At 43.4% G+C, this 26,435-nt stretch overlaps 2 protein-coding genes across 3 annotated transcripts in view; both read left to right on the plus strand.

Moving 5' to 3' along the window:
• The first annotated feature begins 1,292 nt into the window (after positions 1–1,292).
• Positions 1,293–11,345, plus strand: OGFR (opioid growth factor receptor). 2 transcript variants are annotated; one of them, XM_065754603.1, is made up of 9 exons: positions 1,293–1,573; positions 3,359–3,412; positions 5,680–5,727; positions 6,291–6,353; positions 6,655–6,739; positions 7,016–7,094; positions 7,536–7,602; positions 7,835–7,983; positions 9,051–11,345. In XM_065754603.1, exons 1-9 carry the CDS (start codon positions 1,358–1,360, stop codon positions 10,414–10,416), a joined length of 2,127 nt encoding a protein of 708 aa, XP_065610675.1. In that variant the 5' UTR covers positions 1,293–1,357; the 3' UTR covers positions 10,417–11,345. The 2 variants fall into 2 exon arrangements, with proteins under 2 accessions (XP_065610675.1, XP_065610676.1); XM_065754604.1 differs by lacking the exon at positions 3,359–3,412.
• A 2,678-nt stretch (positions 11,346–14,023) lies between these two features.
• The window catches only part of COL9A3 (collagen type IX alpha 3 chain), a 31,567-nt gene continuing 19,155 nt past the window's right edge, over positions 14,024–26,435 (plus strand). Inside the window, exons 1-7 of the mRNA XM_065754605.1 lie at positions 14,024–14,196; positions 15,398–15,466; positions 19,821–19,856; positions 20,463–20,534; positions 21,307–21,360; positions 25,129–25,164; positions 26,318–26,341. Coding sequence (XP_065610677.1) covers positions 14,131–14,196; positions 15,398–15,466; positions 19,821–19,856; positions 20,463–20,534; positions 21,307–21,360; positions 25,129–25,164; positions 26,318–26,341 — 357 coding nt within the window. The 5' untranslated portion in view covers positions 14,024–14,130. The remainder of the gene's footprint in view (positions 14,197–15,397; positions 15,467–19,820; positions 19,857–20,462; positions 20,535–21,306; positions 21,361–25,128; positions 25,165–26,317; positions 26,342–26,435) is intronic.

A 26,435-nucleotide genomic window follows, 5' to 3' on the forward strand; every position in this document is an offset into this window, starting at 1 on the left:
CGAGGAGGGAGTATTAGAAACAGATAGGAAGAGTGTCATGATGTGAAGGCTTTTCAGAAAGGAAATGGCATCTGAGCCACGTATTTGAAGGAGCTGCACGTTGCCTGTATGCGTGCAGGACTTCCTGCCTGTCGTCCTTGATTAGTTCGTACCGTGGCACCGAGGAGCTGGGTGGTGGCATCCTGCTCAGGGCATTCAGGGGTTGTGCAGTGTTCATGTTTCCAATAGCTCCTGAAACAAGTGTTCAGTTGGAACGACCTCAAGTCGTGGAAGGTAGAGGTTGTTTCTATAAATTCTGAACTGGTTGTTTTCGCCGTTGCTTTGTTGCTGTCTTTGGATGTTACAGACCCTCTGTGGGTAATGTTGTTTGGTCATTTATCCAAACATTTGTATCAAATGTCTGATTCCGTCGGTTCAGTAAAACCAACACTTTTAAATACAACTTCTGCCTGAGGTGTTCTTTCACGCCGTTTGCTGGAGGAAAGTTTACTTCTTTTCCCTTTTACTGATGTCACTTTCTTTCCATCCTGCTAAGCTTATATACCTTAACTGAAGTGAAACCGATAATGCCTGGAGGGAGGAGGACTATTAACAAGTGGCCTAAATTAAATAGCTGCTGGTGTCATGTGGTTTTAAAAGAGATCAGAGCTATGCCTGAATTTGGAGTTGTCACCTCATCCATTTTCACGGCAGCAGTGTGTATCAGCAGGTTTTGTCCTTCACTGTTTGTTTTGTAAGCAGTTTTAGGTGCAGAAATGCTGCTGCAAAGCGTTGTTCCTGTTCTACGATTTAAAATTTTTACTGAGATTTGGTAGACGTCGCTGCTTTTGAGTTGTGAAAAGATGGGCAGCAGCCAACCGACCTGTGGAGTGGTGACTGAAACAGGCTGAAACACTGCTGAATCCATCTCACCCCATTAACCAGCAGAATTTATCAGCATTGCCTTTGAGGTGAGGAACCAACCACCTCTTAGCTTCCTTTTCACCCCTCTTGTGTGGGGGTTCACATGCACTCCTGCTGCTGCAGCAGCGGTGTTTTTGCCGTGCCGGGGACACTTAAACACCGCATCCCGTTGCCACCACCAACCTTTTAACGAGGTTGGGAAGAGCGAAGGGGCGTAACCTTCTCGGGCTGCCCTGCTCTTGCTCGGCGCCTGCAGCGTGCTGTTCCCGCTTCACTTCCTCCAGGCGGACTCAGTGGCGGCGGGCGGGCGCTAGGACCGCGCGGAGCCGGCTGCTGCAGGAGGGGGCGGGGTGTGCCGGGTCTCCTCCTCCTCCGCCCCGACCCACGTGTTCCGGCTTTGTGCGGGCCCGGCCCGGCGTTCCTTTCGCTTTCCCTTTCCCCTGCCCTGCTGCCAATGGCGACCTGGTTCAGTTTCAGGGCGGAGGAGGACGACGATGGGGACGAGGCGTGCTTCTGGAGGTACGACTCCACCTGGGAGGAAGACGACGATGACGACGAGGAGAATGGCGATGAAGGCCAGCCCGAGGGAGCGGAGGCGGCCACCGGGGAGGAGCCGGAGGATGCGGAGAAGTCGGTGCTGAGCTCGCCGCCGGAGTCCCGGCAGGGCCAGGTGGGTGCCGGCTGGCACGGCGGGGCTCCTCAGCCCGCTCGTTCCTGGGTGGGAGGCACTGGGGCCCAGCTGCTTTTTGTACTGCCTGTATTTTTTTGGGGCCCCTTTCCCCTCCCTGTCACGATTTGCAACCGGGGACTGGAGCAGCTTGAAACGTTTAGACACTCGTGTGTCCTGGCAGCGATCGTTAGCACGTCTGTCCTCATCTTGAAACCAATCTTCTGACTTCAAAGAGAAGAGGCAGTCCGAGGCCCATTTAGAAATAATGCCTTTGCAGCTCTTAGTGATGGCAGAGGGCTGTTGGAGCTTTCTCACTGCCTACCTTTCAGCCTGCCCTGTGCAGGGCTCTCACATTTTCTTTGACACCATACCCCGTGATATGGCTGCTTTACCCCATAGATGACATTTTGTCTTCTATATGGTGCCAGCGTGTGTACTCCATTTCTTATGGATGCCAGTTTTTGATGCAATAAGACCATGTCTTCATCAGTTCCTTGCTTTTTGCTGATGTCCTCTGCAGCGTCCTTTCTCTTTCATGCCATTGAGAACTGTCAAACCTGTTCACTTACAGAAATGAGCTGTAAGTTTTTCTTTCCTTTAGCCTGTTCTTTTTTTTTTTTTCTTGTGGGGAAAATTATATAGTAACTCTGAAAAGATCCATTGATGTTTTCAGAACTGCAGTTGTATTCTGCAGAGTGTGAACACTTGTCTCCATTTTCTTACGTGGAACCAACTTTATGAGGAACCTGCCTTATCTGAAGCTCCTATCCTTAGCATGGGTGTTCTTGTTGGACAATGAGTGTCAGTAATTTCTTCTACAACAGTGCTTTGCAAATGCAGAACTGCCACTTTTTCAGCCTTCTATGGATCGGCTGAAATCTGTTGTCTGTTAACTCCTCCTCTTTTGGGAAAATGAAAACTGGTATTTTGCTTTTAGTTTCATTTCAAGGATGCATCCATATCCTCAGAGTGGAAACAAGCAGATAAAGCTTTCTAATCAGTATCTTTAAAGTAGTTCAGTATTAAACTTTTAACATTTTTTCTTCTATAAATGCTACATGAATAACCTTTTTTCTTTTTTTTTTTAATTCTATGCAGTGCAATATTCCAAAATTAATGACTTTGAACAAAACCACACCCTCTGTACTTCGCAAACAAAGTTGAAGTATAAATAGAGCAGATGGGAATGCACATCTTCATGGGGTTGTCTGCAGGGAAGGTAGTGAGGCCTTCAGCTATGTATGCAGGTCTTTTAGAGATTGCAGGTGTTGTAGGTGGAAGGAAAGACCCTTGCCTGTTCTTTTGAGTGGTTTATATTGTTTGATGGCACACTATCGATTTTCTGTTGCTTGTGATTAGAGCTCTGGTTTTGTTTACAAGTTTTAGAACCTGATAAAATTCCTTGAACTTTCAGATCATGCTTTTTCAATGTTTGTTCTTCAGATTTTTTCCCTTAGAACAACTTCTGGATCGTGGCAACAGTAAAAGCAAGGACTCTTTTTTTCACTTTGCCTTGAGGAGGATGCTGTCTCTGTGACCTGTGCTCATGGAACATTGTTCTTCACCTTTAAAGTGGAGTTCTTCCTTCAGTGATGAATGTGCAGTCACCTCTGTCTTACAGTGCCTGATCCCTTTTTAAAGGCAGTGAGAATGGGTACAAAAAGAAACAAAGCATCTTCGGGTATAAGTCTCTGCCCTTGCAACTTGCCAAAGTCATGAGCCAGTTTGCAAAATAAGTTCCTATTTCTGCTTATATTATACTAACACTAATTCTTCTTCCCTCAGCCTAGATGGTATACTATATTCCTGAAGCTGCTAATGTGTTTATTCAATACTGAGGTTAGAGGTGTTTTTTTTTTTATTATTTTCACTACATGCTTTAAAAACCTTTTTCAAATTCTTATGCCTGCATGCCACTTGTTTCTCTGCAAATAGTCCCATATTTGTAATTAAAAATCTCTGCAGGTGTCTTTTTAACTCTTTTGCACTCCAGTCCTTTAAGCTTCATCTTAGAGTGAGAACATCTGGGGGCTTATGCTCATTTCCAAAGATTACTTCTTCATTTGCTGTAGTGAATGGGGTTTGTGCTGCGTTGCTCAGGGCCACATAACAAGCCCTGTTGTTCTGCCATCTCCGAACTATCCCCAAGTGGAAGTCTCCCATCACTCCTCTAAAGCTGTCTTCTTTCTTGTTGATAATCTATGCATTCTTTCAACCCTTTCAGTTGGATTTGATTTCCAGTTTCCAGCCAAACACAGTTACCCTCTTCAGCTTTGTTCTCTGCTCTCCTCACGCTCATTGTAAAGCAGTGAACGTTCTGGTTGATGCATGGCAGTGCTGGAGATGAAAACCCACCTGAAATTGTTTGAGTGTTATGAGAAATAAGGTTTGATTTTTATATGTGCAAGTTTGTCTCTCTAATCTGGAAAAAAAGTGGAAAGTCACATTTCTGTGTGGCTTGAACTGAAGTTTGTAGGGACCCAGGAACAATGCCTCCATGGGCAGAGGGCTGAGTTCTTGCTCTTTGCTTTCCTGTCTTGTTCCTCATGCTGTGCTCCAGTTTGCTTGCTTTTTATTCCAGCTTCTTTCTGAAGCAGCCTGATGGCACCTTACACCGCTGTGTTGTGTCTGTCTCTGTATCTATGCTTATTCTTCAGCAAACCAGTCGTTTTTTCAGAATTAAAACTAGTTTGCTGTTAGTTCAGCCCAGCTAACTGTTAAAGGGTGTTATTTTTGATTCTTAAGTGTAAATAATGTCTGAAAAATGATTCCTCTGTATTTGGCTGTGAAGTTCTCATTAATTCTTCATGTATCATGATTTAACTTGTGGAGCTCCAAACTTACAGTTAGAAGTACTGATGAAAGTGCTACATCTTGGTCAGTGCTTACATCTTGAATGAAAGAATAATATTGACCTGCTCTGGCTGAGTAGATATCTCAGTCTTTTGTTTGCAGCCACGTTTATTTTCCAAATATGAGCTGCATAGCACAGCTTTTTACAGGGATGTGCATCCCCAGCTGTTGCACTAGCAGGGGAGGTTACAGTGATGGGATACCAGTGCTTGATTTCTAATCCTGTGCAGAGTATGTGGCTGTGGGAAATGTATGGCAAGGTAGACAGGCATTACTTCAGGTCACATTGCAGGCTGTTACATTAAAACAAACAAACAACAAAACCACAAAATGCTGGAGCTTTGGAGGGTTGCTTGTTTGTTGTTTTTAATTCCTGTCACTCGGATATGTAGGGACCCTAGTGTGTAAATGAGTATTTAAATGTAATTTTAAAAATCCTTTGTTGATCATCTCCCCACTGCTGTGCATGCTCCCTGATTTTAAGTGCTAACAGTGGACAGAATAGCTGAAGGCATTACAAGGACGTGTTAGGAAATCCAGTACTGCTCCTGCATTAGTGGAACCAGTTAAGGGTGTTCATGGCTCGATTCAAAGTGGTTTTCCTTTTATTTTTCTCGAGGCAAAGGAAGTTAAGAAGTAGTGGATGAAGCTTACAAATAACTTGAGAGACCAATTACTGCTTCTTTCCTTTAAGTTTCTTAGAAGGTTATTGTGCAGCATGCTGCACACCTCATCCCTGTCTGCAAAGGCTCAGCTCTTGTTGGCTACTGCTGAACCCTCTTGCTCCTGTGTGCTTTGCATTGGGCGGATCCTTTTATTCACAAGTAATCTTGCTTGTTTTGATGGTTGTGCCTTGACCTTTGAGAGTGCTTGTCAGTGTTCTCATGGTTTGAGACAAGATGGTGCAGCACTTGGCAAGATTCAGCCTCTGTTGCTTGTGAGTTGTAACAATCTCTTACCATGGAAGTGACCCACTGAAATACAAATAAATGTTTTTAAATGACATTATGTTTGCAACTTGCACTTCCATGAAGTTCAGAAGAGGAAATAAGAGTGTTCTTTGTGATTTCTTTGTAAATGTCACAAGAAAAATGAATCCAGCATACATGTGTCATGTTAATTCAGTTGTAACTAGGTAAATCTGTCTCTTGGCAACTAACAGGGATTGTGTGAATTACTGCTGTGGGTATCTTTGTTCAGTGTTATTTTGTTCAGTTTCAGTATGCTTCCTCCTAAATGCCTTCTCTTTGTAGGGACAAAGAAGATCAAATTCGTCACCATTGTTTCAGAGGACTTTTAAGGTAGGCTTGATGGACAGTTGGGTTACTTAGGAGACATGAGCAGCAGTGAAAATGATGATTGTTATGGGAATAAAATCAATGCCTAATGTTGACCATGTGATTGTCGTTATCTAAATGAGCACAGTGCCAAATCAGCAAGACTGCTCTAGAGTGGAAAGCAAAAATGAAGAAAATGCTACCTTAATAATGTCTAGAGCAAGCAAGAGTCATGAACTTAAATGATCTTTATGCATTTGAATTCTACAATTTAAACTGTGATCTCTCTGATGACTGAAGCACGTAATGATTCAGAGACAGGCAGGTAGAGCTTAATTTGTCTACTTAAAACTTTGAGTTAACAAACAAAATGACATTTTATCATTCAGGGACTTTCCAGCTAGCTCTGACCATTTCTGTAGGAAAACCTGTCTGGGGTAGAAGTTAGGCATCAAGCATGAGGAGCCCAGTAAAACTGGAAAGAAACAAACTGGTGGTTCTTGGGTGAGAGATGCTGAGTTCAGACTGGATTTTTATTTTCAGAAAACCACATTATCCTGGGTGTCTGATCTGTCACTTTTCTCTAGTTTTCAGGCAGACGCAACTGGAATGCAGCAAGAGACTTGCAGAGATACAGGCATCACTACCCGGTATGGCCTGCATCGTAGTGCACGTGCTCTTGTGGCTGTTCCTCATTGCATGCTAAGTTTAGGAATGTGTTCTAGGTTTGAAGACACCCTTTTATCTTTATATTGAATCTCACAGCTTTAAAGGATTTATTTATGAGGGGAAGGGGTAATGTGCATGTGGGTGCATCAAAAAGAAAGCTGTTATTTCCTGGAGGTTTCAAGTACTTAGCCTGTGCTCCGATCTTGAGGGAAGGAGAAGTGCTGAGATGAATACTGCATTTTGAAACTCTGGTGCTTGTTGAATTCTCATTATCATCTCCAGGGTTTGATAGAATCGGAAACTGATGAGGAAGAAGATATGTGGAACTTGAGCTTCTACAAAAATGAGATTGCTTTTTTGCCCCATGGTGAGTACCTTGCTTGACTACTGCTCAGTGCAGCTCCACAGCAGCTGTTGGGGTTGGTGGAAGAATAGCATGGTCCATGTGGGATAACCATTACAACAAACAAACAAAAAAAAAAACCCTCAACAGTTTCCATTTTAAAATACTTTTTAATTTTTCTCCCTTCTCAGTGTATTTGTCCAGTAGATAAACTAATGCCTAATGAACTGTCTTGGATGACTGGCTAACTTCAGTTTTTGTTTGTTGACGTTTATTCTTGCCTCACTCTTATGTTTTCAGGTTTGCATATTGAAGAGCTGCTTGAATCTTGGTGGGACAACTTTGAAGTTCTGGAAGAAAACCACTCATACATACAATGGTAAAATACCTGTCAGTTGTATTTGTGTTGTTGAGTTCACTTTCCCAAAAGCCTGGAAGTGAAACTTGCCTTTTTTTTTTTCATTTTTTCTATACCTTTGGAAGCAATGCTTTGGAAATCCTGAAGACACAGGTTCCCAGTGCAGCTGTGATAATAGGTCTCAGTAATGCGTGATCTTCTAATGTACTGCAGAACAAAGCTTTATTGCGCTGAGGGGTGGAAATAAGTGAAGTGTGCTGTTAGTTATCACCTCTGTGGGCAGTTCTTTTATGGGACGGATTTGTCTTCTAATTAACTATTTCTGTGTTCATAGGAATATGAACTCTGCGTGAGATTCCTATGATCTCACAATTTCTGGAATCTTTTGAGTTTTAAGAAAGTGGGTTCCCTGGGTTGGATGTCACCTTTGCTCATCAGGGCTGACAACTTTTTTCTTCTTAGGCTATTCCCTTTACGTGAACATGGGATGAATTTGCGTGCAAAGCCACTCACGTGTCAAGAAATTGAGGTACTTAAAGCTTATGTGCTTTTTTCTTTGAAATCTGAAGAATGTTAGAATTTTCCCTATCAGTGTAGCATTAAAAAGCATTTGTCTGTCTTGTGTGTCTTCCAGTTGCTATCAGCAGCAAATGAAGTGAGGAGTGACATAATTAACCTTTGCTTAAAATTCAAAATGCCACTTATGGATGTGGGTCACTAGGGAATTGCAGCTTGTACTCATTGGTCTCTCTTGTTTTCAGGCCTTTAAGAAGTCCAAGGAAGTTATGGAAAGGTTTATACGTGCTTATCAGCTCATGTTGAGATTTTATGGAATAATTCTAGTGAATCAAAGAACTGGAGAACTTGAGAGAGCAGAGAATTGGACTGAAAGATTTCTAAACTTGAACCGGTGAGTCTTTGTACAACTTTTTATCTACTACAGCCATGTACTTGTTTGAGAAGGAAAAAAAAGCAAAGTCAAGAAAATCTTCAGTCCCTGATGAATGAAGGCATTTGTTGACACATTAGCTAGCTGATATATAAGGAACTCTGACTGTGGGTGGTCACACGCTCTGCCACTTAAAGTGGTAGGTATAATCATTAAACCAGTTGAGGATGTGTGAGTTGTGCTTTTTGCATCTGATGCAGCTGTTAACAGCAGGCTTTTTTCCAATTGTCTCCTAAAGAAGTCTTAGGCTTAGAGATGCTGTTGCTCTGCAAGAACTTGTGTTTAAAACTGTTACTTTAAGCAGAAACCACTGAAACAATTTAAAAGGCAGTCAAATCACCTTTCTGTTAAGCTACAAAGTAGGAACATACACATTTCCCTTGTTGTCTATAAGGCTGTCTTATGTTATGTGAAAGACTTTGACTCCTTGGTTGAAAGGCATTCTGCCAATCAGCTGTAGTGTCATATTACTGCAGATCGTATCATAGTGATAGTAATGGCCCTTAATATTCCTGTGTCCTTACTGATGTTAAAAATGTCTCTAAAAAGGGCGTTCCCATGGAAGGAAAATCGATTTTTAAATGTCAAGTGTTTAAAAAACAACAACAACAAAAAACCCAAACATTGAGTTTGTCTTAGGTCATGAATCTCTGGCAGCATTCTTACATGCCTGTGCTCTCATGTTTTTGTACAGGCTTACCAGTCAGGGACAGTGTATTGGGCTGCATGGGCTTGTATGTGTGACCCAGAATGGTGGCTGTTTTCTACTGGTGGGTGATGCAGGAAGTCAGAAAGTTTCCAAGCAATTTAGTTATTACCAAGAAGTCCAAGAAGGGTTAGAAAGGTACTGCTGAAGATAGATGTCTGCTGTGAGTGCATTAAAAGTAGAACAGCCTGTATTTCCATCTGCATTGTGAAATTACCATTTCTCAAAATGTACACAAAACATTCTGCAGGTGCCCCAGAGGTTCATTATGACTTCAGGCTTGTAAAGGCTTCTCTTAACTTCGATCATCTCTTTGTCTCAGGTTTAGCCACAACAATTTACGGATTACTCGCATCCTGAAGTGCCTGGGGGAGATGGGTTATGAACACTATCAAGTGCACTTGGTGAAGTTTTTCCTAACAGAAACTCTTGTTAATGAGACATTATCAAATGTCAAGAGAAGTGCCTTGGATTACTTCCTGTTCACCATCAGAAGCAAGCGGAAGAGAAGAGAACTAGTCCACTATGCTTGGCAGCACTACAAACCTCAAGGGAGCTTTGTATGGGGGCCCCATGACAAACTCTTGAAGTACAGGCCCTGCTCCACTAAGTCACAGCTGCACCAAAAGGCTGAAAATAGACAGGGAACACCTGCTAAAAAGATTGATGATTTAGTGGAAGAGGGTCAGAATCAGTCTCTGGAAGAGGAACATGAGGCTGGAGATGCTGCAGACTTGCAGCCTGAAACAAATGAAGAGGACGTGAGAGAGAAGTTAAGTGACTGTATTACAAAAGGAGGGGATGGTGAAGATGAGAAAAAGACTTCATTTGCCCAAAAGGAGAAGGATTGCAACAGTGACGCTGAGGTGCAAGGTGCACCAGAGAATGACTGTGCAAAGGAAAGCAAGAAGAGAAAACTGGGTGCAAATGTGGCAGACACCAACAAGAGTGGGCCATTGAAAAGCCCTTCTGACATTGAAAAAATCTCTCATAATCTGGGGGAATGTGCAATTGATGCAGAAATCACTTTGGGTCCACTCTTAAAAGCAGGCCAGGACCAAGAAACACCAAAAGAAGAAAATGCAAACGCCAAAGATTTAACGGTGCCAGAGACTGGTGATGCTGCCATAAAAAGGAGGAAAGTTGATAAAAGAACACAAAGAAATAAAACATTCAACTTGGCCATAAATCTGAGCATGGCTCCACCTGCCCACCGTGCCCAGGTGCATCCATCTGTTTCAAACACTAAGACTGAAGATGGAAACGTCAGTGAGAAAAAGGCAGCTGTGGAGGAGATGAGTGAAAAGGCTGAGGACAATGAAAATGGTGGGGCTCTGAGCTCTTCAGATGTCTCCGTGCTTCCCAGTACTGCCCAAACTTCTCCACTGAGTGATGGTGTGGAGCCAAGTGCAGATCAAGTCACAGCAAAGAGTGATGAGCTGCACTGCAACAGCACCCTCCTGGAAAGCAACACTGAGTCAGATGGGGTAGAACAGCATAAAGATGCAGCAAATGTGAGTGAAAATGAGGGTGTGAATGCCACAGGCAACAAAGCAGTTCCAGGGAGGCCTGAGCAGAGCATTGCATTCACTTGTCCTGAACAAGATGGTGCTGAGGTTGCAATACAAAGAACAATTAGCTCTGAGAGTGTGGCAGAACTTGGTGAAGAGCACGTAGCAACAGTGTGAGAGGAGCATGGTGAGCACTCAAGTAAGCAGAGATGCACTGCCCTAACTGCTGAGAGCCAGCTTCCATGAGCTGTACTCTATGGAGAAAATAAACTCTGACTGGACTGATCCTGCTCCTAGGGACTAGCCCCTGTCTCTCATTTTTACCCTCCTTCACTTTGATAAAATCATCAGTAGTGACTTTGCTGAGAACCAGCGCTTCATTACCCTAAAGAGGAAAACTTCAGTGATCTTCCTAGACAAGCTGTGTTGTTTGTGTTCCTGGTTTTTATCTGATATTCGGAATTCTCTTGGAGCAACAGGGATTTTTGCACTTTGCTTTGGTTCTGGTATGTCCCTTTTTAATGAAGAAGAATGTTAATTAGTTTCCTTGTTTGAACTAGTGAAGTATTTAATAAATACATGAATTTTAATGTAAGATAGCATGATCTCATTTGCCAGAACTTTCTGTTACCATATGAATTCTTGGTTATTTTGGATGGCAGCACCTTCCCAGAAGACTGCAGAGGTGTCTCTCCTGGAGCATTTGCCTGAAAGAGATGAGAGTATCATTTTGCATCATGTAAGAGTGTTGTTGCCTCTCCTCCTGTAAAAATGAGTTTGATTTAAGATTGGGATAAAATGTATAATATCTGTGTGTCTCTGACCAGAATTAACCTTTGTGTACAGATGGTGTTCTCCAGGGTGCAAAAACATTGGATTACTTGTTTTCTTTATCCTCTGCAGATGTTGTTTCGTAGTGCTTGTTGAATTTATTGAGAATACAAATTGTCTACGGGTTTCTAAGAAAGAAGCTGTGTGGAGCTCCTCTTCTCCCACTTATTCCACTGTGTTCAGGACCTTGGTAGTCTTCCACATAAACTCACACCACTGCCGATTCAAAGGCCTTTCTTCCTCAATTGCTAAAATGGAAACGAATATTTCTGTCATTGTATCTTGGCTGAATTTATTGCTATTTGCAGTGACCTGAGGGGCCCTTCTGCTGGTTGAAGCTAGGTGTCTCGAATCTAACCTGCATCCCAGTTGTGGCAGGATCACTGTACCATAAATGATCAGCTTGTCAGACTGTGAGGTCGTGCTGGAGTGCAGCGTGTCTGGAAACCACTGGAGCTTTGTTGTGGGGCACTTAATTGAAGCTTTAATTGGAGGGGGATATGCTTGTCTGGTTCATTCATTTACAGCCATCAATTTACTTTCAGACCTCACTCACTGTTCTCCTGCCTTTATGTTACTGACCTCTCTGCTAGCTGTTCTTCCTGACTTGGGTAGAGTTCAACCAAATCTGAGGGGATATGAAATGATTTAGCACTTCTGCTCACAGAGATTTACAACAGAGGACCCGTTTCATGAAGCAGAGGGAGCACATTCAACAGCAGCTGAGCAGAAAAGTCCAACATGCTGTTTGCTCAGATTGTTTTAGTTTGGGGGGTTTTGGGTGGTGTTTGTTTTGTGTAGGAGACGGCTAGGAGCTTGCCCACCTCACCAGAGAGCGTGTGCAGCAGCCCGTGCAATGTTTGCTGGCCTCTCTGCTACGGCATTTGTTTGTTTGTTTCTTAGAAGCTTTATCTTTCAAGGAATTTGATCTGTGATTTGCCTTCCCAAGGCTGTAGGCCCTGCTTCGGCACGTCATACCCACATGTGTGGGAATAGAAGTCTGCAGGCTTAGTATTCAATGGTGATGGTCACACATGTGCTGGAAAAAGGCTTCAGTAGTTTTAAAACATTTTCTTTCTTATGAAAAGATGATGTTAAATAGCCCATAAGAATGCACTTAGCTACAGATAGAAAAACTTGAAGATGTTGAGTGAAAATTATTTCATAAAAGAGTTGTAATGAGTTGTTAATCATGGCTTTTTGTACAGAGTCACAGTATTTTGTTATTTAGTGCCATTTTCATTGTGAATGTATGCTCAGTTGGGGCATAGATCATGAATCTCGTGCAGTGATGTGCAGTTTGCTTTCTGTTTAATGTCACTGTGAGCCCAGTCTGGATTGCTCAAAACAAACCATTCTCTGTTGTGTTCAGTTTAGAGTTTTGGCTGTAGGTGTTTGCAGTGAGTTCACAGGATGTATTTTCCAGCACTCAGAGCTGTGCGACGATCTGTTGCGTTAACATCACCTATTAAAGCATGTCTTTAATACATACCGGTTTCCACTTATGTTTTTTGCCTTTGAGGGCAGGATGTGACCATAGATCTGGCCTACCAGCCCATCCTGTAGCCATCTGCTGTTGCTTGGGGTCCTCCCAAATGTATGTGATGGAAAGCTACATTGATGCTTGGTAGAGTAAACCAGAACTTCCCCTTTGAGCAGTTTCCAGCATGCATTTGGAAGCTTTAGTTCCAGGGCCTCTCCCTTTGGGACACAAGATAAACAAGGTAAACCCTTTCTGAGCTGAAAATATCGTCATCCTTCCCTCGTCTTACTCAACAAATGCATGTTATGGCTGCTGAGAGGAGCTGGGGAAAGCTGGATTTGCTTTCAGTTGGTCTCAGTGTGGAGGAGGAGGTACGAACTGTGCAGATCCTGTGGCTGCAGTGGGGTTTGAGCTGTCTAATAAAGCATTCCATTTACTTCTAAGCCGTCTGAACACAGACAGGCACACGCTCCCTTTCTGTCCCTGGCTGACGGTTCCAAAAATTCCTGTAGATGCTGGTAAATGTTTGAGCCCTCTAACCCTCTGTTAAAGCTGGTGGTGAAATATGGGCTGCTGGAGAGCTGGGCAGGCATGCAGTGTTTGCTCATACGCACCTGGCGTAAGGATGTCAAATAGAAGTCTGGGATTTCATTTGTAAAGCTTAGATTTTTGTACTGCTCACCTCTTGCTAACCAAATTAGCTGTGTTATTCCAGTCCTGATGAGCCCTCCTGTTTAGTCTTTCCATTTCCAGGCGTTGCTTTGGATGAAGTTGTCTTCAGTTATCAAAGGGAAGCCTGAAGCTATGTGCTTCTTTGTGAACAGGCTGCTGTTTGGGATCACCTTTTGGGGATCAATTTGACAACTGTTGCACTGTTTCTTCCTTGCAGTTATTTCAGAGGCAATTCTTCCTTAGTTTCTTGTAGCTGCAAGAATTTCTTTCTGCTTGTGACTTTGTGGTCATCTGTCCTCAGGTCAGGATTCATTGCTTCCTCAAAAAGTAAGCCTGGTGTTCTTTGTGTCTCCCTTGAGGAAAAACAAAAACAGTTGTGACAGAGCTAACAAACCATCCCACAAAGCAGTAAGTGCATTTCTCTGTAGTTCTTGTACTTGTTACGGGTACAGTAATTTTTCTAGTAAAATCAAGTAGCCTCGGGCAGCGGATGGCTCTTACTTTTTCATCTGTCCAGCACTGAAGTGGTGATGCGCTTTGAGAAATGCCTCAGCTGAGACCTCAGGAACATGGTATTTTCAGCTGGAGGTGCAGAATTCTCTCCTCTGCGTGTCTATAGTTCAGCTGTTCCTTATGTTCCTTCCCTGCTTGCTGAGGCTGCCCAGCAGGGCATGAATGAGAGCCTCTCTTCATGACTGCCTGCTGCTCCCCCTCCTGCTCCCACCTCCTTGCAAAGCCTTTCCTCTGGGCTCAGCCCCTCTTGCCTGTGCTCCTGAGCTCTGCCCCTCCAGTGGGAGCTGCAGGTTTATCTGGAGGTGAGGACTCTCATTTGTAAGCCGAGATCCAGGGGGAGAGAAGTGGTTTGGCTGCCCAGGAGTAACGAGGAGAGACAGAGCCTGGGCACGATGACTGTATTCCCCACTCTTGGGCTTCTCTTGCTTTGTCAGCTATTAGCCACAACGTCAGCTCAGGTAAGAATTTTTGCTTTGGTTTTATGTTCAAGAAATGAGTGCGTAAGGGAAAGATATATTGCAATGTCCGTATGTTGTAACTACAGGATGAAATGTGGAAATAGCAGCTCGTTAGTCTAAAGTTTATTTAAAGCGTGCACTCTCCGTGCCTAGCAAGGAGCTGTTTTCATACCTGCATCAGTAGGCTTTTCCTTTGTGTCCTTGTGTGCAGGAGCTGCTGCTCAGTGCTTTCTGTGCAAGTATTGGGTTTTTTTTGTTTTTGTTTTTTCAATTAGAGCTGCAAGAGATAAAGCCCTAGGAAAGGAAGACCTGATGATATAAGAAAAACCGTTTTCTTTCATAATGAAGTAATGAGGTGCCCATGAGACTGGGATCTCCTGATCTGGTTCTCCATGAGTCAGAGAATATTTTATTCTTTCCCTCTGAATTTTTAGAACTTTCAGTTTATGAAATAATACCCCTATTCGCTTTGGTTGTGAAGCTGTATTAACCTTCCCTGCACAGTGTTAGTATTATCGCCTGGGGAAGTAACTCCTCAGTGAGGTTTTTTGTTGTGCCAGTAAGGAATTTTTGCAGTCTGGCCTGGGAATTCAGAGCTGCCCTCATCTGCTGTGAGCAGAGCTGCTTCCACAATGAAACCTTTGTTTTGCCAGTGCTAAAACAAGTTGCTCTCTAGAGTCCTCTCAATACAGAAGTCATTTATCAGACCTTTATTTCCTTCCCCCAGCCTTACACATCCAAAATCCCAGATTTTCAAAAGACATCTTGCTCTGAGAGCAGGTTTTTTCCCTTTCTTATTCTGATTTCAAGCAGTGTCTGTCTGTCTCCATCACCCCCATCAGGCTGGGACTGAGTGCATTTTTAATAGATGTCAATGCGTAGCATTTTCCACAGACCCTCCGCTTTCCCTTCTGCCCCAAAATAATCATTTCTATAGGCAGTGTGGTCCAAAGCCTGTACAACCAAGCCTGGTTTCTTCCCAGCTCTCCTTCTTCATCTGTTAAAGGGGCTGGGGACCCTCAGGCTGAACTCAAAGTGTTTTCTAAAGAGCCTTGCTCTGAGCTCCTCTGAGACTGCCCAAGATGGGCACCGTGAGGTGAAGTAGCTGTGGAGCTCAACTGTTGCTTTCTTATTTAGTCTGTGTGTTTCTTCAGTTGGAAAAATAATCTCTTTCTTCCTCTTCACCACCCGATCCTCTCAGAGAGTAGGACCACAAGGCCCTCCTGGACCCCGAGGACCCCCTGGACCATCTGGCAAGGACGGCATAGACGTGAGTGCCACACGGCAGAGGGAGGGATGGGGGTGGAGCAGAGGCAGAGCAGAGAAGTGCTTCTTGTCCTCCTTTGGGCCGTGCTGCAGAGGTGGACGGATGTGGAGAACCAGCCCACCTGCAAGAGATCTTGTCCTGCAATGGAGAACCGTGAATAGAGGCACTGAGTGGCCTCGGTGTCTCTGCAGGATCTGTATCCTATCTCTGGAGAGTTTGGGATAGAGGCGGTGTGTGTACAAGGATTCACAGCCCTGCTTGCAGGACTGTGCTGTCTGGAGAGGAGGGGGAACAAAATGTGGAAGGTTGAGTGCATGGCTGTGATGTGGATCAGTGTTGCTGTGCATTCTGCAGCTGAGAGAGGGATCTGTGATACTTCAGAGCATCCATGTTTGTGAAGAGCGTGAAGAGACTCGACGTGGATGGTGCTCTCATGTTTTATTTCAACAGAATCAATGTGGCATCTTCCATCTACAATGACATGTGCAAATCTGGCCCTCTGGTTTTCAGACATGAGTTGCCTTTAGTGGCACAAAGAGCGAACAAAACCTTTATTGCAGGGGGCAGTTCCTTAGGTACACTCATGTCCTGTGTAGGTAGGAGGCTATGTACCCCAGGAGTTATCATACAGGAAAAAAAGAACTTGTCCTATTGCTTTTAATTGCTGTTTCCATAGAAATTAAACATTGCTTCTATGAGTCTGTTGGAGAATAACTGTTTGCTCTATAGGTGGCAATGAATTATAGTATCACATAAATGTTCAGCAAGACGGTATCGAATACGGAAGGCCAGTTTCCTGTTTTGTTGCTCCTTTTGAGTAGTGCTTGTCTCCGTAAGCTGCTTTTAGGTATTTTAAAACACATCAAAAGTGAATTTATTGCAATTATACCTTTCAGCAGCCTTGAAAAACTCTATTTGCTCCCTGCAGGTCATTTTCTTTTGGATAAGAATGTACAAAAAAATGAATAAATACAGATAGACATTAGCTCCCTGGTAGATGGTGAACAAGGAGCTTTTTTGTTTGCAGTGGTGAGCTTTCACTGAGGCTGTGTGAGCAGTGCTGGTCTGAAGAGAAAACCTCATTGATTTGCAGCTGTTCCCTCTAAAGTATCCTTTCAATTAAAGGAGGCTGCTTTCCTGGAAATCTCACTCTGGTTTTGTAGCACATAAAGTTCAGAGCTGATAGCTCCCCACTGTTTTGTTGTGGGTCTTTTTTTTTTTGTGATGAAAGACCTATGGGGATGAGGGCAAAGAATACACATTCCCTTCAGCTGCAGGGAGCCCGTGGAGTCTGTGCCCAGCAGACTTTGGGGAAAAGGGACTGGTTTTGTATACAGAGGATTTCTTTATAAAGAGGAATTTGGGAGGGACAAAGCCCTTCAGACTTCAGGTTGTAACCGACTTCTAGGTAACAGCATTTGGAAAGAGACAAATCCCTGTGATAGTGTTGTTCTGCTCCTTTCTACAGGATATTTTACACTATTCAGGAGCTTCATCAACACTGCTCCTGACCGTTGTTGGAAATGGGAACCCAGGGAACCATATATAGTGTGAATCTACCCCTTTTTATCCACTGCTAAAAGCTTCAGATAGTTCCAAGTGGGGTAGGACTAAATAGCATCTAATTATTGTGAAGAACCTAGTCCTAATAAATCAAACTGCTGAGTAAAGTGTTGAAAGCACTACGCCTTGCAGTCCCACCTTGGGACTTGGAGCTGTGACTACGTGGGAGTGCTCTGTCATTTGAACAGACTCAAACTACACTCCTCATCCCGATTCGGGTTGAGTCGGGTGCCCTGTTAGTGAGGTGATGCCAGCTGTTCAGGGGCAGCTTCTGTAGTTAATCAGACAGTCAGACCTTTAAAGAACTGCACAAAAGAAGAGACTCACGGCTGTGGCTAGCGCTGAGCACACTCAATTCCAATTGAAGGGCCACTATTTTACTGACAGTATCCTCCAAGAAGTTATGCCATGTGAAATGCAGCACTGGATGGAGCCTGAGTAATACTGTCAATTCCATAAAGAACAAAGTCACTTTATTGTTTTTTCTCTAATGGTGAAACTTTTTTTTTAAAGCACAGTCAGAACTCTTCTGGACCATATCTATGCAAGTCCTCTGAGTTCTGTAGGCCACTCCAGCTGCATTGGCTCCCCAGATGGCTTTGGATGGATGCTATGTGGGAAGAGTTGCTTTGAGACTGCTGAGTGGTGCCAAAATGCTCAGTGGTCCCTTACCATAGGCCCAGAGCTGTGAGTGGTGTGTGAGGTGCAGCTGAATTAGTCAGGATATCTCAGAGTGAACCCCATAAGTTCAGTTTTCAGAAGCTGCTGCTTTTGTTCCTACCCTCTCTGGGAGCCACGGCGTTTAGTTCCTCTGAATTCCTTATAATTATAGCCTTTAACATGCTTCACATTTCATACTCAGCACCAAGCAGTCTCTCCCTCCCAAGAATAGGAACAGCATGTTGTGATCAAAAGAATTAGCACCAAGTTCCTGTGAGTTATTTCTAGGAATGTAATTCCTCCAAATTGCTAATAAGCAATTGTTGCTGTTCAAAAATCAAGCTTTATTCTTTTTCCCCACTTTTCATCTCATGGGTTGACTTTAATGCAGACTTGCTAAGAAAGAGTGAACTTACTTCCTTCTCATGAAGCACCCAGGGGAGCGCTTCCTTTTGCTGACAACTTTTGCCTCTAATTCCCAGTGATCTGGCATTAAAGGGTATAAACACACTTATTAGGCCTTTGATTTGTCTGACTGAAGTTCTGGGGCTCCTGCAGAGTCCCACAGGGAACCTCAAGGGCAGGATCAAGGTCTAAGATGGTCCCAAACAGCATTTGCTAATGCTGTGACCTTGCTGTATGGATTGCCATCACAGGAGTGAGGGGGAAGAAAGTGCAAAGGGTTGGAAATGTAGTGTGGTGAAGGAGGGACGCTGCCCTTTCCAAGCCATTCATTGCAGAAGAACTGCCCCTTTCATTCCCTTGGCAAAGGACCTTCCTCACCTATGATCACGATAACTATTTATGGAAAGTCTGCGGGTAATGAACAGCAAAAGAGTTCCTTCATCAAGCCAGAGCACAGTGCCACCTCTGTGTAATGTCCTATGGTCTGAGCATTGATCAGTCACCAGCGCAGCGTGTAAATCCATGGCTGAGCAAATCAAAGCAACCAGTCTATGGGAGAGCCCAGGGACTTCACAGCTGCCAACGCAGTAAATGCAGAAATGTGCTGTAAATTGCATTCCTTTGCTTACTGCCCAATAACCCCTAATTATCAGACCCACGGTGAGGGTAGGTTATTTCTAACCTTGCTCAGTTAGTAACCACTCTTTTTCCATATAGATTTCTCCTCTTCCAGGACATCAGTGTGCCCCATACCCCCCTCCTCACCCACAATAAATGAGCTGCTCACAGTATTAACACTTACCCTAAGGCCAGGAACAGAGGTCTTCATCCAGAGACCTAAACTGGGACGTGGAGGAGCGAAGCAATTTGCCTCCGGCCAAAAGGAGGAACTGAGCTGAGACTGTCAAGTTTCAGCAAGCTCCTGTCTTTTGTAGACAGTTGTTTATTTCAGAGACTGACAATATAACACAAACATCTTGTTGTCTGGGGTCCGTGTGAGCTCCTGAATGATGTAATGGGCAGAGGAGCCATTTAAAGGCTTTTTAAGCATTGTCTTCCAGCACCTTTAATTCTGTTCCCGTTAGGATTAGAAAAAAAAAAAAAAAGAGCACTTTTAAAAAAGAAATATTTTAATTATTTTTTGTTTTTTAATAAAACTTGGATTTCATCCAGACTGTGCGATTGGATTAGGTTGAAATCAGTTGGGTGTTCTGTTCATTTGCTTTTCCTGTCCAAGTTTAGTCATACGAAGAAAACTGCTTGAGACTGTTGTTCTGTTTCTGTTAGCTCTGAGCTTCTGGTAGCACCACCATTTCGTGGTGTGTCCTGGAAACGTGGATCTCATAGCATCCCTCTGTTTTGTCACGGAAGACTTTTGAAAACCATAGTAGCCATCCAGCTTCCTCTGTGTCTCGCTGCTGTGTCAAAGTGCAAACAGTTCCTAAGCATACATGGAAGGAAATGCAGGTGCTGGGGATGGTTCAGGACTCTTCAGTTTTCTCTTGTGATACCCACGTGCTTAGCCTCCCAGTCTGCTACTGGAAATGTAAAAAAGGTTACCCAGGTTCACCCAGCTTTAGGTGGTGTCACCTTCTTCATCCTGAGCATCTTGGAGTGGGCATGGAGGGAAGTCTGAGCACTGTGAATGCTGTGCATACCACTGTTGCAAGAAGACAACGGAAAGGAGGAGTTAATCACTAACGCTGATGTCTTTTCTCTTTTTATTCAGGGAGAGCCAGGCCCTCCTGGTTTGCCAGGCCCACCAGTAAGTATTATCTGGCCGATGCCAACCTGTTTGTTCTCTTAGGAAGAAGCAGTGCACGGGAGCTAAGTTCTGAGACTCCCTTTCCTCTTGATCTGCAGCAGAATTCCCATAAATTAACTCAGCACTGGTTCTGGGGGGAAACAAATTCTCTTGCTTCGTTGCAAGAGGAGGATGTGCCTGAAACACAGCTTGCCCATCAGCAGGGGAAGAAAAACTGGCGCCTAGCCATGTGTGCATGGTTATTTTTGGCATCAGTTTGAGTCTGCTTCAACTCCCAGTCTGTCACACGGTGGTGAAAAGTGCGGCATAGCTCTCTGCTTCGGGTCGTGTATCCTATCCCTTTCTTCCTTTCTCCTAGAAACAGCTTCAGGTTAGCTGCATCTGTAAACGATTAACAGGGTTGCAGAGAACTGGGCTAAGGCAGTGAAAGACATTTAGGATTTGGATATGAGTTCATGACAAAATTCACCTCTCTGGAGTAATTCTTCCACGTCGTACAGAGTGAGATTAACACACCGACAGATGAACTTCCATCTTGTAGTCTCTATCAACACACACCACATTTAATTTGCTATGTTGTAAAGAATTGCCTGTTTTCTGATTTAGGGACCTAAAGGTGCCCCAGGAAAGCCTGGAGCAGCTGGTGAAGCTGGGTTGCCTGGCCTTCCTGGAGTAGATGTGAGTATTTTGTCATCCTCTCTCAGGCTGTTTAAATGTTTCATATAAACATGACTGCTGCCCTGGTGTCTCATCAACTTGCTCCCTATCTACTGGAGAAGCAAAGTGGGTACTGGCGTTACGTGTCTTATAAATTAGAAAAAGTTCTAAGAGTTGAAAGTATCTTTAGATTGAACTGAGGAGAATGAGAGCAATTTGAGGATGCAGAACTGATGGGACAGCACTGTTACAACGAAATATTGCAGCTCTTGGGAATTGTGCTAGACAGGGCTGGAGAAACACAGACATCTGTTGGCATTTCAAAAGCAAACAAGTGGAGCCCTATTTTGGAAATCCAGTGTTCGTTGTTTGCTTGAAACTTGCCTGTTTTCCTGTATTAATTCTGTTCAGATCTGGATAGGTGGCTGTATATAGAGAAGTTTTCACGGCTTACCAACTTAATGCCATAGTAGGTGAGCACAGGCAGTGCATTTTCTTCTACTTCAGGCTAAGAGGAAGCTGCCACAGCTAAGCTGATGGATGGCAGCTCAATGCACTTCTAAAACGAGATCACTTGGTGGTGTCCATTCATACTTTCAATGCAACAGTGCAAATAATTTGCTTCCAGTCTTCTCGTGTTTAATTACGGAGAGAATTGAAGTGGTTAGGCTTTCCTGAGAGTTTGACGTACAGGTGGTATGTGACAGTGTCCGGGATTTCCTGCAGCTCTTGTTGCTGTGTTTCTCTGTCTTTATCTTTTTTTCATGTATGCTTTTTTCTTGTGTTTTCACAGGGTTTAACTGGAACTGATGGCCCCCCTGGCCCAAATGGGCCCCCAGGAGACCGTGTGAGTACCACATTGCGTCCCCAGTGCCTTTAAATGGAACATCGCCATTGCTTACATTGACAGCTCCTCCTTCCTTCATGAACTGGTGAAGCTGGGGTAATGATGATGGTGGGTTATTTATCTGTGAAGCCTTGCAGAATACTTAGACCCTTGAAAGGAAGACCCAAATGTTTTTTCTATAGGTGCAAGGCATGGGATCCATCCTTCTTTTGTGTGATTTTGAATGAGCTTTGGATAGTTTGAGTGCGAATGCCAGCACAGAACAGCTCTTGTGGCATTTTGAACATCCAAAAAAGCAATCCATACACTTAATTAAAACATTTATCAAAGTGAAGCTATTTGGGCCTTTATTTTCAGCCTGAGTACGCCGTTCTGTTATGGATATAATTACATTAGCTGTTCAAGCTTCTGTTAATTCTGAGGCTGTCCATGTGGTTGATATTATTAGCTGCTTTGGAATAGATTTCCCTTGTCAGTATAGAAAGAAATAAAAGAAAGAAAGAAAAAAAGGGTTTTCTTGCTTCCAATGTATTACAGCTCTGCTGAGGGGCACCACAGGGAGAAATGACTGCCTGTGATGCTATAGGCATCCTCAAGGTCATCTGTAATGGGGCCAGAAAAATACTTAGGCCTCCATTATGACACTGGGAACAAAGCATAGGTGAGCTGTTCAGTGCAGATTTTACCTAGCATGGCTATCCTCCTCTCTTCTATAACAAGTCATTAAGGGCTATATCCAGAGCTGGTCCAAGCTCTCTTGAACTTGGGGCTGTGGTGATGGGTTAAACACAGATTGCAGGATGTAGAGGTTAAAAAAAGAAAGTAGTGCTGCTGGTGAACTTCTCTAATGTGTTCAGTATTTCTCAATATTTTTTTCTTTTTGCCCCAGGGACCCACCCAAAGCTCAGAGCTGTGAGTTGCCTTAGTCAAAGCAGTGAGTGGTAGGGCCACATGTCTTTGATACACTCTTCCTCCTTTCCCATGTGCAAGGCAAAATTAGCTTGGGCACTGGGAAAGTTGAACCCAAGCATCCTGACCACAGCTCTGAGCTTCTGTTCATCTGCGCTAGAAATCCTGCATCCTGCATTCTTCTTATGACCAATGTGTCTCCTCAGAGTTCCAGGGCTGCAAAACCCCAGCAACTCTCAGAGTGTGGTGAGAGTCCAGCACCTTTGGAAAACTGAGCTTTGATTTTAAAATTGGAATATTAAGGATCACACAGAAAACTGAGTTTTGTGCCCATTTGGTGGTAATGTTTGCATGTGCCCACTTCAGCATACTGAGTTTGTAGGGTAATGGAGCAGATAATTCCTGGGCACAAGAACTTCCCCTCCGACTATTTGGTAGGAGCACACAAACAGTGTTCTAGCACATTGAGTTACTGTAACTATGTGTTCTGATTTGGAGTGATTTCCCATGTCTCTTAACTCAGTCTGTCAGCACGGGGCAAACTTGGGGCATGTTGTCATTTATGGGAGTTTTTTGAGGTCAGTGATCTGTCTGGAAAATTGTTTTAATTGGACTAATAAAGGCCTGGAAAAAAGAAAAGAAGCTCTGAAAGCTCCATCAAAGGGCAGTATCGTTATCCTGACTTTCTTTCTTTTGCATGAGTTTAAGAAAGCATTTAGATCCTTTGGGGATCACTGAAAGCAGCAGGTGTCCCTTGACTGTGTGGGATTGAATTCATGCATAGCACCGTGCCTTGTTACAAATAGATATGTATTTCTGAACTGAAGTGCTGAGGGAAGGTGCCTGGCTTATGGAAGTGGGCCCCTTAGAAGGCAGTTTTTAGCTTTATATTATTGCTGAATGTTTCCTCTGTATGCCCCACTTCATTGCGGCAGTGGTTGGTGCCTGACCAGAGCCCATGCACTATGCAGTGGTGTAGCAAAATGGCTTTTCTCTTAAAGGCTTCTGCCACTCACAGCATCCATTACCTTTCCTCATGGTTCTGTTTACAGACTGATCAGATTAGGCCTATTTGCTTTATTTTTCAATTAAAGAATCCTCCATTTTTATCTAGGAACGAGCTGGGTTAGTTATGGATGTCTTGCTTTGGAAATTTTTCAAAGGCCATTTTGATGTTTGCTGCTCTGTACTGAAAACAGTGAGGAAAACTTCAATAAATCAGTGGGTTTCAGAGCAATTGACAGAGCTGGTGCTTGAAAACGGCATAATAGCTCACATTTATTTATGAACTCCTAATGCCGTATTAATCAAGTATTTCCTGCACTCAATAGTTATATATTCATAAAGCATATTGCTTTAAAATGGAAAATTGTGGTAAGATTGTTTTCAGTAGAGAAAGAACATTGTTATCAGGAGAATGAGTTGAGTCACACAGTGTTATTAAAGTAGAGGTGTAAATTAGAGTTTTTCATTTAAATTTAATGGAATCACATCAGCTTGCTCAGGGACTCTGTGATCCATGACTGCATCAAAAATGTTCACCACTGAGTGCTCCACCTCACACCCTCAAAATTAGGGAGAGGAAAGTGCCAACACTTGGTACTACGAGTATAAAGCCAAAGCAGGAGGGGCCTACTCAGCTTTTTGTTGTGGGGGAGGGATTGAGGGCATAACTCAGTGGATGCTGGAATGGATGCAGTGTTTTTTACAAGAAGAGATCTCTGCTCATCCTATAGGCAATGGTGCTTATAAAGACTTCAGCCCAAAGATAAAAGTGGCTGGTTGAAAATCAGAGTAAACTACAGCAAGAAAAATGAATGAGCTGACATCTGCAGCAGAGCTGATTTTGATTGGATTACAGTCCTTCCCTCACAAGATGATTTTTAATGAGGTGCTTGGGTCCTCAGTATCTGTCTCTTTAGCCTTAACAAGGAAAAAGGTTTCTAATCTCATTCAGTACAGCCAACGTTAAGAAAGGCCACAGGCATCCTTGGGATCACAGTGAGCAGCTGTGTGCTGGGATAATTTCTGGGTCTGCCCATCTGCCTTGTCCTTGTGGTCTTGGGGATAGATGGAGCTTATTTCCAGCTCTGGAAATCACTCTCAAAATGTTTTTGGTAGAGCATCCTGAGAACTTTTGGGAAGCAGGTTTAGTCAGTGCAGCTGCTGAGGGGCTGAGGAAGGCTTTGCAGTGCAGTGAAGGTATTGAGAGTGATCTGGCTAGCTTATTATCTTTAGATAAGAAAATTTTGACTCAGTAATTTTAAGAATGATTCAATTGGAATCTAAGACGTAAGCTTGACTGGAGTTTGGTGATCTTAAGAGGAAGAATGCAAATGGAGAAAAGGAGATTGGTCACCGATTTGACAAGGAAACCAGTGAGAGGGCAGAATCTGCCCCATCAAGACCTTTGCCTGCATAGAGATGTATGAAGTGATAATATTCACCAGAATAAATCATGTAAATGATTCCAGATAATTTCATCACTGGATCTATATGATGATAGTACTACGAATGAGGATATCTGAAACGAATATAATTGCAGTTTGTGAATGTTCAGGTATTCATAGCCAGCAAATGGGGGAGGAAGCTGCTGGGGCCAGTTCAGAGCTTAGCTCCCTACTATCTTAGAAAGTTCTTCAGTCAAGTGATTCAGGAATGACAGAATTGTCATTACCCGTAAGTGTCAGTCCTTGTCATTGTAAATTTGGCTGAGTATCTCCAGCTGTGTGCTGCTTCTGTTAGACACTGCTGGAGTTTCCAAGCAGAGTATTATCAAGCACACAGACGCTGATGTCTTGCTGTACGGGAGTTTCTGATTGACCTGCTGATTTGCACTCTGTTGCTTTACTCCTGCAGGGTGCCTTAGGACCTGCCGGGCCTCCTGGACCAGCTGTAAGTAACTCCCAGAACTGTGCAGGTAAAGGTGGTGTGTCATTGTATGCCAGAATCTGCCTTGAGAGAAGAGGGGAAGCCTTGTAGCCCAGATCAAGAGATCTAAGCCTGAATGAGTGAAAATATCATTTTAGATACTTAAGTATCTGTGTTTGAGCTGTTCAGGTGACATGGAGCCAGAGATGTTATAAACTAACCTAGCTTCAGATGAAGACTAATGCATCAAACCTCTCTTCTATTAGATAATGTCTTTTGTAAGTAAACGAAATAGACTTTCATAGACTAATCTATTTATTTTGCTGCCCAAACATTGCTGGTCATTCTGTGCTCATTTTGAAATCCATATTGCTATGTTAAATGTCTCATCTGCTGGCAAGACATATTTAGCTTTGACGTCTATATTGATGGAATAATAGAAGAATCATGCTGAGTTCATAATGACCAGAAGCGATGTCTCTGTAAAAGCCCCCTTAAATCTTTTCCATCAAATCAAGTGTATATCCATATTCAGCATCAGCCCTAAGGGTTTCTGAACACAGCTGCTGTTGCATCTAAAAAGACACTCAGTTAATGCTAAACAAGCTAACACCCTTCTCCAGCAATTATCAGTATTCCTGTTTCTTCATGAAGCTGAGCTCGTCTGCAGAGCTTGCTGTGCTGATTCGAATGCCACGAGCAGATGTATGTCCTTCCCAGACATGGCAGCACAATGTGCATTGGTGCTCGTTTTGTTGGATGGCCACAGCTAATTCCCTGACCCCACACCTGGATCTCTCATCGCAGGACAGCCAGAGGGTGTCAGCTGAGATGAGGTCTCAGGAAGCAAACAGATGTATGAAGATAGGGAAAGCAGATGAATAAATTACAACGATTTCTTCATAAATGACTCTGTTCCACTACCACGTCACCACTGCATGTGGCTTAATTTAGAGATGTCTCATCGGTAACAAGGATGTAAAGGGAATACAAATCATTAGAGGCAAGAAAAGGATTCATTAAGACTATGTTCTGATTGCAAATTACAGTAAGTGGGGGCAGGAGAGTGCTATGAAAACTGAGAGAGAAAATTAAGAAGCGTTTTCTGAGGTACTGCTCTTCCTGTCATGTGTTCAGTGTTTAAGTGGTCTTTAACTGTCTCAAATATTGTTTCCAGGGTAAAGGACTGCCAGGACCTCCAGTAAGTAATGCGATTCTTTTTCAAAAAAGAGGTTTAAATTACTATATTAGGGGTGGAGTTTTTTTGTATTGTTTTTTATTAGTCTGGATTCCTT

The sequence above is a fragment of the Cyrtonyx montezumae genome, unplaced genomic scaffold, assembly GCF_038088225.1.
Source record: "Cyrtonyx montezumae isolate F1298 unplaced genomic scaffold, pur_monq_1.0 scaffold_9, whole genome shotgun sequence".
Lineage (NCBI taxonomy): Eukaryota > Metazoa > Chordata > Aves > Galliformes > Odontophoridae > Cyrtonyx > Cyrtonyx montezumae.